The sequence below is a fragment of the Solanum stenotomum genome, chromosome 9, assembly GCF_019186545.1.
Source record: "Solanum stenotomum isolate F172 chromosome 9, ASM1918654v1, whole genome shotgun sequence".
Taxonomy (NCBI): domain Eukaryota; kingdom Viridiplantae; phylum Streptophyta; class Magnoliopsida; order Solanales; family Solanaceae; genus Solanum; species Solanum stenotomum.
In genome coordinates, this window is record NC_064290.1 from 55,165,945 (window position 1) to 55,179,838 (window position 13,894).

At 31.8% G+C, this 13,894-nt stretch overlaps 1 protein-coding gene and 1 pseudogene across 1 annotated transcript; both read left to right on the plus strand.

Moving 5' to 3' along the window:
* Positions 1 to 6,146: 6,146 nt before the first annotated feature.
* LOC125877675 (choline monooxygenase, chloroplastic-like) lies at positions 6,147 to 7,355 on the plus strand (annotated as a pseudogene).
* Positions 7,356 to 9,821: 2,466 nt separating this feature from the next.
* Positions 9,822 to 12,656, plus strand: LOC125876598 (choline monooxygenase, chloroplastic-like). The gene is made up of 9 exons (XM_049557817.1): positions 9,822 to 10,095; positions 10,806 to 10,851; positions 10,936 to 11,071; positions 11,224 to 11,298; positions 11,396 to 11,608; positions 11,845 to 11,940; positions 12,044 to 12,253; positions 12,333 to 12,383; positions 12,473 to 12,656. Exons 1-9 carry the CDS (start codon positions 9,822 to 9,824, stop codon positions 12,608 to 12,610), a joined length of 1,239 nt encoding a protein of 412 aa, XP_049413774.1. The 3' UTR covers positions 12,611 to 12,656.
* Positions 12,657 to 13,894: the final 1,238 nt, after the last annotated feature.

Sequence of the window (13,894 nt, forward strand, 5' to 3'; positions counted from 1 at the left end):
GTACTTGAATAGATTGGATTAATTTGGATGCTCAACGAAAAGGGAAGGCTCAAGTCCCGGAGTGATTGTTCGATTATTTGAGGCAAGTGGATTTCTAAACCCTTGTTAAGTGTATGGAATTCGTGTATTTCCTTGTAATATGGAGGTAATGAGACTTGGTGATGGGTTAACTTGTCCACATTGATTAATTTTAATGATGAAAAAGGGGTAATAAAAGGTAATGTGATTAATTGTTTGTGTGTGATGTGTTGAGAATTGTTTGTGACGGGCATTGGTACGAGTACCAGTGTTATAAAGGAAAAGTTTATTACTATAGAATGCGGATTGTAATCCAAGAATGCCAAAGCATATGAACATTAGTTGACATATTATTGACTTGATTTATTATGTGTGATTGTGTTCTTTATTGAACCCGTATACTGGTGATAGGTGAGGTGATTACATATCATATTGATATTTGATTGAGATGCATCATCCATTTTATTGAAATCATATTGTGCACATGCATTGACATGAGATTGAGTATAAGTTGGGCACGTGGAGATCGTCTGTGCGAAATTTGTTTGATTTATGATAGTGCATTGAGATCGTCCGCACAAACATGTGGAGATCGTCTGTGCAAAATTTGTTTGATTTATGATAGTGCGTTGAGATCGTCCGCACAGACACGTGGAGATCGTCTGTGTCGGTATATGGACCTCGCGAGTCCCCCATGGGTCATGAACTCTCGATGTATTTTCGAGGAGTATCATGTATATACGGTTGAGAGAGTACTTGGTATTTTGAGGCATAGCATTTCATGGTGTCATATTGCATTGCATCCCATGACATCCTTCATTCTTGATGATTATGTGTTTATTGGTGGTTGGAAAGTACTTGATATTTGATTACCTCTATTTTATGAAGTTGATATTGTGTGTTGCTGATATTTCTGAGTGCCTTTTTGTGGAAGTTGTGATTGATGAATATTGAGTTTGTTGTTGAGGATATGTAATTTGTTAAAGTGATTGTTGTTGAGCTAGGTGCTATGTAAACTGTGAACTGTTAGGCTGGGCTGGTTTGTTGTTGAGCTAGGTGCTATGTAAACTATGAACTGTTAGGCTGGGCTGGTTTTATGCAGGTTGTAGTTGTGGAGGTTCGGTTGGGGTGTAAGGAGTACCCGTATTTTATCCCCTTAGCTTGTGTTTAGAGGTTTACTTACTGAGTACCATGTGGTTTGGTACTCACCCCTTGCTTCTACATTTTTATAGGTTACTAGCCCGGACTTTTGTGATATTTTCTCTTCTCCTTGTCTGAGGCTTCTTATGGAGGTTTGTGAGGTAGCTGCTTGTCATTTCAGAGGACCTTCTTACTCCTATTTATGATCTTGTTCTATTTTAGAAACAATGTCATTCGAGAGTAGTGTTTTTCTTTTGAATCAATTGTAATACTTTAGAGGCTTGCACACGTGACAATCAGATTTTAGGGTATTTTTGAGTTGATTATAAAAATTTCCGCATTTTATTGTAATGGTTGAGTTTTAGGTTGACTTGTCTTGGTGGGATAAGACGAGTGTCATCACGTCCATTTCTTGGTCGTGACAGTAATACTAACGAAATTTACAAAGAAGAAAATTGTATACAAGAAAAGTTCTATTTTAATAAATTTTAAAGAAGAATGTTCTAATTCGCGCGGGTCCATTTACTAGTTATATATATATAATGTCGAGATGGTTTGGTCTCGGATTGGTTTTTTTTAGTTGAAACCAATCCAACCTAAATATAGTCGGGTTTTTTTTTCAATACAAAATCAAATCAAACCAAACAATTAGTCGAATTTTTTTCTGATTTGACTCAATTTACGATTTGATTCGATTTTCGGTTCGGTATTGACCCCTACTACAAAGTTAAAGTTACTTGTCACAAACATTTGACTAGAACAATAAGCATAAATTTCTTACTTTATGTTGCATTAATTTGTCAAAATGTTTCATATTATATACTCTCTATTATATAATGATAGTTGCTAGTACATTTTGTTTCCAAATTATATAAAATTTGAAGATTTCTTATAAGAATAAATTAAATAATATAATATATCATTTATTATTTTGCAAATAAATCTGTCAACTCAACTTTACTGGTGATCATATTGATATTGTGAGGGAGGTCTAAAAAAAAAAGGCTCAAGTCATATGAGGCCTCTTAAAGTTATTCGTATAATTCATTTAGATACATTAATTTAAACTTGTATCTATTGAACACTCTAACTTTAAGAAATTTTTACCTATTTGGCATAAACTGACAAACGGTTGAAAAATTAAAATGCGTGTATCTCAAACGTGAATACAAAATCGATTTACCAATAAAATGATGACACGTGATATTGTATTTAATTTTTTTAAAAAGCTTTATTTAAATAATCCAAAAAGTATTTTAAAAAATTAAAAAGTTTTTTTTAATTAACAGCCCNTCCCTTTCCCTTCATCTTCGATAGACCCAATTCTGATTTCCCCGGTGGAATTGGTGTCGGCATCGATGACGCCAGCAAACCATCGCTCTACTCTTTCGTTGGCGTCGGCAGTACAAAATACACCATTGCTATCCACTCAAGCTAAATATTCATTCTCCTTCATTTTGATAGCATGTATATCTTTTACTCATTGCCTTTATCTTCTATCCATTAGTTACTATTTATTAGAATTGGAAAAAAATAATAACAAACTTTGACCCAAAAAAAATCAATTCATATTTTTTTTCATGTAATAAATTGAACTTCATTGACATATTTGAGACGTAAACTAACATAAAAAAAAAAGGGAAATGAGAAGAAGAATGGCAGAGGGTGAGAGAAAGAGAGGTGGAGGGGGTGGGGTTGCAGGGATGGGGAAAAAGACAACTGCTCCTTTTTTCTTTTTGTTAATTAATTTATTTTCTTTTTTATTAATTCAGGTGCATAAATTTAGGGGAAAAAAAAAGAAAAATAATTATTTTTTGATGACTTAATGCGATCAAAGAAAGTGAATCACACTTTTTTGTCATGTCAATATTTTGTGTTCAATAGGAATGATTTTTGAACAAATAAGGTGTTCAATTGGCACAAGGATAAATTGAAGTGTCTAAGTGAATTATGCGGACAACTTTAAGTGGCCTGAGATGACTTTAGCCAAAAAAAAATAGTTCAACACCCACATGATTTTGCAAATAAATTAATATCATATATTATTCTCATTTTATTATTTTTTTCAGTGTAAAAATTTGAAAAATCAAACTATCATTTTTAATTACTAAGATTCCCATTAGTTTCAAATATTACTTCATCTACCATATTTCATGCTTATTAGGATACATGAGTATGAATTCGCGAGATACATGTATCTGCCGAATTTTAAAATCGAGATACATATTTTATTTGTTTAAATTAATTAGTTGTAACTGATTTCCTAAATTAGAGGAGTAATTGAGATACAAGTATCTACCATATTTCGTACTTAGGATACATGAGTATGAATCAGTGAGATACATGTATATGCCGAATTTTAAAATAGAGATACATATTTTATTTGTTTAAATTAATTAGTTGTAACTGAATTCCTAAATTAGATTAGTAATTGAGATACAAGTATCTACCATATTTCGTGCTTAGGATACATGAGTCTGAATCTGTGAGATACAGGTGCCTACCGAATTTTAAAATCGAGATACATATTTTATTTGTTTAAATTAATTAGTTGTAACTTATTCCTTAATCAACGGAGTAATTGAGAGACATGTATCATTACTCGCGAGATACATGATGAATAGTCAGCCATTTTAATTGGATCGTTCCTAAACTTAGTTCTACTCTCCGCTCGAATGTTGGAAGATGAATAGTCAGAACCTGCAACCATTGCAACATTGTTAACGAAAACATACAAATAAAAATGAAAGTCAATATTAATCAGCCATTAAAATAGTATGAAGAACTAACAAATTCAACCAATGAAAAAATCCTAAATTTGAACTTTGAAACTACTACATCTGTGAATTAGATACATGAAAATGGTGTCAAACAAAAATACATCAACCAAAAAAAANTGATGACTTAACGCGATCAAAGAAAGTGAATCACACTTTTTTGTCATGTCAATATTTTGTGTTCAATAGGAATGATTTTTGAACAAATAAGGTATTCAATTGGCACAAGGATAAATTGAAGTGTCTAAGTGAATTATGCGGACAACTTTAGGTGGCCTGAGATGACTTTAGCAAAAAAAAAATAGTTCAACACCACATGATTTTGCAAATAAATTAATATCATTTATTATTCTCATTTTATTAATTTTTTCAGTGTAAAAATTTGAAAAATCAAACTATCATTTTATTAAAACGCTAATTATGACATCCCTTCTCTCCTATTCACACCTCGGACCTCACCCTTCTTTTGAAAATAAAAACGCTTTCACATTTTTCTAACTCAAAATGATTAGAAATGTTTTCAAAATAATATTTTTATTAGAATATAAAAATATCATTCAATCCATTCATATAGTATAATGAGAATTTACATGGACATATAATTTTAAAAATAAATTAAGAGAGGAACGTAAACAAGAAAATAGTCAGGGGCATGAGTTTCACGTGAATTTTCTTAATCGTTAGATATCATTGAAAAAGAAGGAGGAAATGAGTAACTTAAAACAAGTACTTCCTCCGTTTCATTTTATTTGAGATAGTTTGACTCGGTACGAGTTTAAGAAAAAAATGAAGATTTTTAAAACTTGTGGTCTAAAATAAATGATAGAAATTTGTGTGTCTATAAATTATTTAATTAGGGATAAAATGGACATTTTAAAGTTAAAGTGTTACTTAATATAAAAATGTGTCATTCTTTTTGGGACGGACTAAAAAGGAAAGTAGGTCATATAAATTGAAATATAGGGAGTAGTTATTTTAAGATAATTATCTCGTACTCAATACGGAACACTACAATCCCAATATAACTAATTTCACGATTTTATCTTAATCAATCACTCATCCCAATTTATGGGACACATTTCATTTTTTTGAGAGTTTGATGGAGAATTTGCTCATGGAATCTTCAAATTTTTTTTAAAAATGAAATTTATATATTTGTAAACTACGTAAAAATTATTACTTCTAAGTTACAATAATAATTGATAATTCAAAAATTTAGAGTTAAAAGATAAACTTGTTTAATTCTCAAAATCCAAAATGTGTCACATAAATTGAGTGAGACGGGTGAAGTAGAAAATAAACTCATGTTCGTAAATTAGTTACTAGTATGTTTTACCCAAAACATAAAAAAAGATAAGGTAGTGACAACATTATTCATTCATTTGTATTTTGTACCATGGCAATGTTGCAGAACTTCAGTTCCAGCTTCCATCCATCCATAAAAATATCTCCATTAAAGATTCACATTTTCACTCGTAATTGTGTAAAACCCCGAAAGCATTATTATCATTCATTTCAAATCTCATGTAATTATACTCAAAAATTGGTTTTAGAATTTGATCACAAAATCCCAATTGAAGAAGCTATCACCCCACCAAGTTCTTGGTACACTGATTCTTGTTTTTACACTCATGAACTCAATAAAGTCTTCTTCAAAGGCTGGCAATCTGTTGGTATATATAACATCATTTTTGCTTAAAGATTAATGTATTCTCTTGATTTTTTTCTCTATAGTATGCTTCAGTTTTTGAACTGTAATTGTTGGATTTATTAGTAGACTGCAGCGAGCGCGCATTGCGTGCCGTGTTATTGTAGTTTTTGCTTTTGATAGGCTATTGTTGATTGTGTTTCGAATATGTTGTTTTCTTCTTCTTTGTACTTGGATTTGCTCAAATGGTCTTTTGTCAAATAGCCTCTCTACCTCAATGAGGTAGTGGTAAGTAAGGGCGGAGCTACTTTGTTCTCTCAGTTTGGTCGAAAAATTACACAACCTCAAGTTTTTCTACCTTTTTGATATTAATATCTATATGGCTAAAGCAATTGGATGTTCCATTTTGTCTTAAATAGCTATTGGTATTGTAATGTAGCTCTTACATATGTGTGTGTTTTCATGTGTAAGTGAATAGAGAAAAATATACTGTTATGACAATGCACAACATGCTCAATATGAAGTATATATTTCCAAAGTGTAGCTTGCAAAGTTCAAATGCAATGTCAGTGCAATCTGTTGTGATAATTGTATTGACATATGGATTGGATGGAGCACTTCTAAAGGCAACTAGAATAACAGGAATCAACAACTTCAGAGTGACTGTATGTAATAAATATATGTTATATTCTCACTTCATGGTCGTTATGTATAATGTCAGGGGGTGATTTGGTNCACAGTGGTTTCTGTGAACTCGGATTAAAAATCATTCTGTCAATTTCATCTTTTTTTTCTGTTTCTGTACTTTTGACTAACCTGAATACAGGAGATAACAGATTCTTCATTGAGTTTTTTATGCAGACGTGAATACACCATTGAGTGTAACTGGAAGGTTAGTTCTCACATTAATTATCACTTCTTTTCTAATCTCTGTCTTTAGAAACATCAGTATTTTTTATGCTTTGTCATCTTGTTAGCTTATTCATTTTAGTGTAAACTCTGTTCGAGAAAAGCACTATCTGATCGATTACTTAGAATGATGATATATATGCTGTTGATCCTAGAATCAATTCAAAGTTTCTGTTCTATTGCGTGCAGGTCTACTGTGACAACTACTTGGATGGTGGTTATCATATACCGTATGTTCATAAAAGTTATGCTTCCGCTCTGAAACTTGAGTCGCTCTCCATCAGTGTATGCCCAAATTAAAGCCATCTTCATCTTATAATTCCAACTTGTGGATTTTATTATATTTACTCAAAACATTTACTGTCAGATACTTGAGAAAGTCAGCATCCAACGATGTGATGCAGAAAAGGAGCAAGAATTTGATCAAAACCAGGGTTATATGCATTTGTGTATCCCAACATCATGATAAATAGGTATGGTCGTTGGATGGACACGAATCTTGTACTGCCTCAAGGACCTCGGAAATGTCTAGTGATATTTGACTACTTTCTTGATTCATCTCACAAGGTACACACAGAGTATATTACTCAAAGAAGCTAGTAATTTCATCTTGTTTGTAATTCACAGGTTGATGAGAGTTTCATCGCACAGAGTCTGGAGGATAGTGAAAGAGTGCAGGTACAGTTTGAAGTTTTGTCATTGACACATTCATTTATCGCGTATATGACGCTCATTAATTATTACACTTTCTTTACAGATTGAGGATATGTGAAGCTGTTCAAAGAGGCCTTGAATCACCTGCATACTGCTCTGGCCCCTATCTCCCACAAGTTGACAAGGCTTCTATATCAAACTCTTTCTAATTAATCAAATATTTTTTGCATTCATAACATACTATCTCAAAATTATCCATCTTTCGGAGTGTGTTCTTTTCATCCTTCCTTTTTAATTTATACATCACGACCTTTTTCAATATGGTGGAAAAAAAACATTTTTAAAAATTGTGGAAATGAAAAAATAAAAAATAAAAGAAGAAAACATAAAGTTTCATTTAATAAATAAGAGGAGAAAGTCACCACTATAACTACATCTTAATAGGGGATTGGTAGATTAAGTTTCACTTAAACTAATTGGCCTATTGCTGTATCCAATTTTCCCCTTTGTTTTTTGGGTAAACTAAGGTTAAAAAAATCAAAACTATTTTCCTGCGGATATATTGTAAATAAAAAATATTAGAATATCTATATAATAAAGTTTATAAGAAAATAAGTGAAAAGAATAAATTTGACCATCAAAATAATAAATTCAAATTAGTCATTGAATTAAAAAAAAGTGTGAGGAGGATAAAATATAAGGGAACTTTCACATATAGCCACTCAAAAATAGCCTAATTACTCTTCATAGTTATAGTTTGATAATTACAATTCGTAGCTACATGTTATATGGAGGAGAGAGGAGAGAGGTGAGAGAGAGGGGGCAAAGAGTAGGAGAAAGGTGAATTGTATATGTATATAGGTTAGATAATTGTATATTATACATATGTATTTGTATATTCTGACGAATTATACATACACAAACGTGGCTAATTATACAAACTCGAAGTAGCAACAACACGTTGAAGACTCAAATTCTCCTTAGTTTCTTCCTCCTTTAGTTTGTGATGAGTGCTTATTGTGACCATCAACTGGTCAGACGAAGGACATAACAATCAATTACTTAAACAGCAGTAAACTTTTTGCTTCTTGTCAATCTATTTGTTCTTCTTCTTGATTTCTTTATGTACTTAGTATTAGGCCCCGTACGGATATCATTCTCATGTAACTTATTTGGTTGTTATAGCATGCAATACTATAATTTTAGACATACAGGAGGAATTACTATCTGATATACTTCATTTACTGGTTCGCAGGGGTGGACATATGGATTGGATGGAGCACTTCTAAAGGCAACAGGAATCAACAACTTCAAAGTGAATGTATGTGATAAATATATGTTATATTCTCACTTCATGGTCGTATTCTCTTTTATTATCCACTATAGAAAGAAAATAAATTAAAAGGAAACAACAATATTTTAGTATATTTTATAAGAAAAATCATAATTATTATATTTTTCATACTGGATGTCCATAATCATTATATGCTATTACAAGCCATTGAATTCAAGATTCTTTGACATCGTAGTCTTTTATTATCCATAACTTATTATAAGTGCATCACCACTTCCACTCAAAGCATTTCTCTCAACACTGAAACACTATGATCGAGCATTGGTATTTACTACATTCAGCTCTGCCATAAAGATCTTATAATCATCATTTTCGATAATGTCATGATCCAAAATTCAGAATCGTAATGGTAAATATAGATCTCACACTAATCGGTAAGTTTTTTTTAATTCATTATGTAAGTAGAAAATGCAAAATTTTTAATATAAACCTTAATAAGTCAAGCAAGTTTTGACTTATTATTTTTTAATGAAAATTAAATATTATAAAATTACTTGCTACAAAGTTAAAGTTACTTGTCACAAACATTTGACTCGAACAGTAAGCATAAATTTCTTACTTTGTGTTGCATTAATGTGTCAAAATGTTTCATATTAAATACTCTCTATTATATAATGATAGTTGCTAGAACATTATGTTTCCTAATTATATAAAATTTGAAGATTTCTTATAAGAATAAATTAAATGACATAATATATCATTTATTATTTTGCAAATAAATCTGTCAACTCAACTTTACTGGTGATCATATTGTAAGGGAGGTCCTGAAAAAAAAAAAAACAGTTCAACATCCAGATTCCAGATGATAAGTTTTTTAGCAATTCTCATTTAATTATTTTTCCAGTGTGGGAAAAAATTGAAAAATAAAACTGTCATTTCATTATGGCATCCCATCTCTCCTATTCACATCTCGAAAAACACCTTCACATCTTTCAAACTCAAAATGATTCGAAATGTTTTCAAAATAATATTTTTATTAGAATATAAAAGTTATCATTCAATTCATTCGATCGAAATTTTGTTTATGAAATCTTTAATTTTTTTAAAAATGAAATTTATATGTTGTAAACTACGTAAAAAATATTATAAGTTACAATAATTGATAATTCAAAAATTTATTATAAATGATAAACTTGTTTAATTCTCAAAATTCAAAATGAGTCAGAGACAAAAGAAACGGATGAACTATAAAATAAACTCATCTTCCTAAATTAGTTACTCCTCTTTTACCCAAAACATAAAAAAAAAAAAAAAAAAAAAAAAAAAAAAAGGCAAATGTAGTGACAACATTTTTCATTCATTTGTGTTTGTATTTTGTACCATGGCAATGCTGCAGAACTTCAGTTCCTTCCATCAATCCATGAAAATAACTCCATTTAAGATTCACATGATTTTCACTTGTTGTGTAAAACCCCGAAAGCATTATTATCATTCATTTCAAATCTCATCTAAATATACTCAAAAATTGGTTTTAGAATTTGATCCCAAAATCCCTATTGAAGAAGCCACCACCCCACCAAGTTCTTGGTACACTGATTCTTGTTTTTACACTTATGAACTCAATCGAGTCTTCTTCAAAGGCTGGCAATCTGTTGGTATATATAACATCATTTTTGAATTTTTGCTTACTTTAGATAGTATTCTCTTGATTTTCCTGAATTTGTTTTTTTTTCTCTATAGTATGCTTCAGTTTTTGGATCTATTAGTAGACTGCAGCGCGCATTGCCGTGTTATTGTAGTTTTTGCTTTTGATAGGCTATTGTTGATTGTGTTTCGAATATGCACTATTTTGTTGCTATGTTTCTTCTTCTTTGTACTTGGATTTGAGCAAATGGTCTTTTGTCAATGAGGTAGTGGTAAGCAAGGGCGGAGCTATGTTGTTCTCAGGGAATTACACCAGTTATTGCGCCTCAATCTTGTCAAGTTTTTCCTTTTTGATATTAAATCTTTTGTCTTTAATATCAATATGGCTAAAGCTTGGATGTTTAGAGCTTTGCTTCTCCATTTGCAACTGTATCAGTAGTTGGCATAGCTATTGGTATTGTAGTCTTGGAATGTAGCTCTTACATATGTTTCTCTGTTTTCATGTGTAAGTGAATAGAGAAAAAATACTGTTATGACAATGCACAACATGCTTAATATGAAGTATTTCCAAAGTGTAGCTTGCAAAGTTCAAATGCAATCTGCTTAATATGCTATATCCGAAAGGCGTTGGTTAAAAACCTGATCACGTGGAACAAAATTGTATTGACAATAGGACAAGTAAAACAGAGAGTATTGAGTTATTCTGCTCTCTGAATTGCAGGGTACACTGAACAGATCAAAGAGCCTAGGCAATATTTCACTGGAAGGTATTAACTCTCTCTCGTTCGTGTTATTCTTGATATGTACTTATATCTGTTTTGTTCATGTAGCTAATTGTTGAAATAAAACAGATTGGGCAATTTCGAGTATGTTGTATGTCGAGATGATGGTGGAAAAATACATGCTTTTCACAATGTTTGTCGCCATCGTGCCTCTCCTCTTGCTTCAGCAAGTGGGAAAAACTCTTGCTTTGTTTGTCCATACCATGTGAGTTTTTTCATTGCATGCTCAGATAGAGCTTTCTTTATCCTTTTAGCCTATCCTTTATGTACTTAGTTATTAGCCTCGATATCATTCCCTTGATATAGAGGAGGAAGTACCATCCAATATACTTCATTTACTGGTTCTTCCTATCGCAGGGGTGGACATATGGATTGGATGGAGCACTTCAAAAGGCAACTCGAATAACAGGAATCAAGAACTTCAGAGTGAATGTATTATAAATATATATGTTATATAACCACATTCTTCGTTCGATATGTAAAATGTTGGGGTGGTTTGATCCTATATAGTTTTCTATATGAATGATAGGATATGGGACTAATCCCAGTGAGAGTAGCTGTATGGGGACCATTCATACTTCTCAACTTCGAAAATGGAGTTTTGCCCGAAGAAGAAGCTGATATTGACTTGGTTGGAAATGAATGGCTGGGTAATTCATCCCAAATCTTGACTGATGGTGGAGTGGATTCTTCATTGAGTTTTTTATGCAGACGTGAATACACCGTTGAGTGTAACTGGAAGGTCAGTTCTCACATTATGGTTATAAATCAGTTCTTTTCTAATCTGTGTCTTTAGAAACATACTTTTATGCTTTGTCATCTTGTTAGCTATTCATTTTAGTGTAAACTCTGCTCACGTCTCCTTACTTACTATCTGATCGATTACTTAGAATGATGATATGCTCTTGATCCTAGAATCAAGCTAAATTTTCGAACTTGAGTCAATTCAAAGTTTCAGACCAGTCTGTTCTATTGCAGGTCTACTGTGACAACTACTTGGATGGTGGTTATCATGTACCATATGTTCATAAAAGTTATGCTTCCGTTCTGAAACTTGACTCGTACTCCACCACTGTATGCCCAAAACCATCTTCATCTTATTCCAACTTCTGGATTTTATGCTTGTTTTCTATTTACTCAAGTATATGGTTAACATTTACTCCTAATAACGAATCAGATACTTGAGAAAGTCAGCATCCAACGATGTGATGCAGAAAAGGACCAAGAATTTGATCGACTTGGATCAAAACCAGCGTTATATGCATTCGTGTATCCCAACTTCATGATAAGTAGGTATGGTCCTTGGATGGACACGAATCTTGTACTTCCTCAAGGACCTCGGAAATGTCTAGTGATAGTTGACTACTTTCTTGATTCATCTCACAAGGTAAATGTAGTACACAATATGTTTTCTTACTCAAAGATAAATGTATTACTTCGAGTAATTTCATCTTGTTTGTTCACAGGGTGATGAGAGTTTCATCGCCCAGAGTCTCGAGGATAGTGAGACAGTGCAGGTACAGTATCAAGTTTTGTCATTGACACATTTATCGCGTATATGTAATCTGTATGTATTCAGATGCGTAACGCTCATTACACTTTACAGATTGAGGATATGAAGTTATGTGAAGCTGTTCAAAGAGGCCTTGAATCACCTGCATACTGCTCTGGCCGCTATGTGCCACAAGTTGAGAAGGCTGTGCATCATTTTCACAGCCTTCTATATGAAAGTCTTTCTAAGTGATCTACTTCTTTGTGTAAATATTGCATTGATAAGATACTATCTGAAAATTATTCACATCATCGAGATTCATATGTTTGGGACAATCACGTGTACAGTGTTCTTCTCATCCATCCTTTTTGATTTATACCAGAAAAGAGAATTTCGTTCCTGACCATAATCATGATCACATCCACAACCACGACCTCAACCTTAGTCACATCATCGAGATTCATGTGTTCGGGAGTATGACAATCACATGTACGGTGTTCTTTCGTCCTTCCTTTTTGATTTATACCTGGAAGAGAATTTCATTCCTGACCATAATCATGATCACATCCACGACCACGACCTTTTTCAATGAGGTGGAAAAAGAATATTTTTAAAAATACTAAATATAATCTAGCATGAAGAAAATAAATAAAAGAAAAGAAGAGAACATAAAGTTTCATTTAATAATAAACTAAAATAAGAGGAGAAAATTACTTATTGTCACCACTATAACTAGATCTTAAAAGGGGATTGGTAGATTAAGTTTCATTTAAACTAATTGGGCTATTGATGTATCCAATTTCCCCCTTTGTTTTTTGGGCAAACTAATATTAAAAAAATTTAAACTATTTTTCTACGAATATATTGTAATTTAATTTTTATATCTCTACGTATATAAGAAAATAAGTGAAAAGAATAAATTTGACCATCAAAATAATAAATTCAAATTAGTCGTTGAATTAAAAAAGTTAAAAAAACGTGTGAGAAGGATAAAATATATCCCTACATAAATTGTCTTTTTTTAATAAAAAATAATTTTTTCACTTACGTTGGAGGAAAATAATATATGTGAGTCATTGTGTATTAATAAGTGTATATATGAGTCACTTACACAACGAGGATTTATATTAGCTCTGATAAAGTTGAGGAACATATATTAGACCCCTTTTCCCCTATTTTAGTAATATTATTTTCTCATATTTAAGTCTCAATCAGTAGCTAAATTGTAGATCATGTTATTATTGTTTGGCCTGCAAAATACAGAAATAATTTGAGTCCAAAAACATGGTAGTGCTACAGAAATTCACTTCTTTTCATCAGTTCAACAAACACAAATTATCTTCTCCTTTAAAGATTCAATTTTTCACTTGTTCTGTAAAATCCAAAAAGCATCATCTTTCATTTAAAATTTCATGTGATTATAATCAAAAATTGGTTTTAGAATTTGATCCCAAAATCCCAATTGAAGAAGCCATCACCCCACCTAGTTCTTGGTATACTGACTCTTGTTTTTACACTCATGAACTCAATCAAGTC

Coding starts and splice junctions, on each gene's coding strand:
- LOC125876598 (XM_049557817.1), top strand. CDS start 9,822: ATGGCAATGCTGCAGAACTTCAGTTCCTTCCATCAATCCATGAAAATA. Junction 10,852..10,935: donor AGGCAATATTTCACTGGAAG/GTATTAACTCTC, acceptor GAAATAAAACAG/ATTGGGCAATTTCGAGTATG. Junction 11,941..12,043: donor TTGACTCGTACTCCACCACT/GTATGCCCAAAA, acceptor ATAACGAATCAG/ATACTTGAGAAAGTCAGCAT.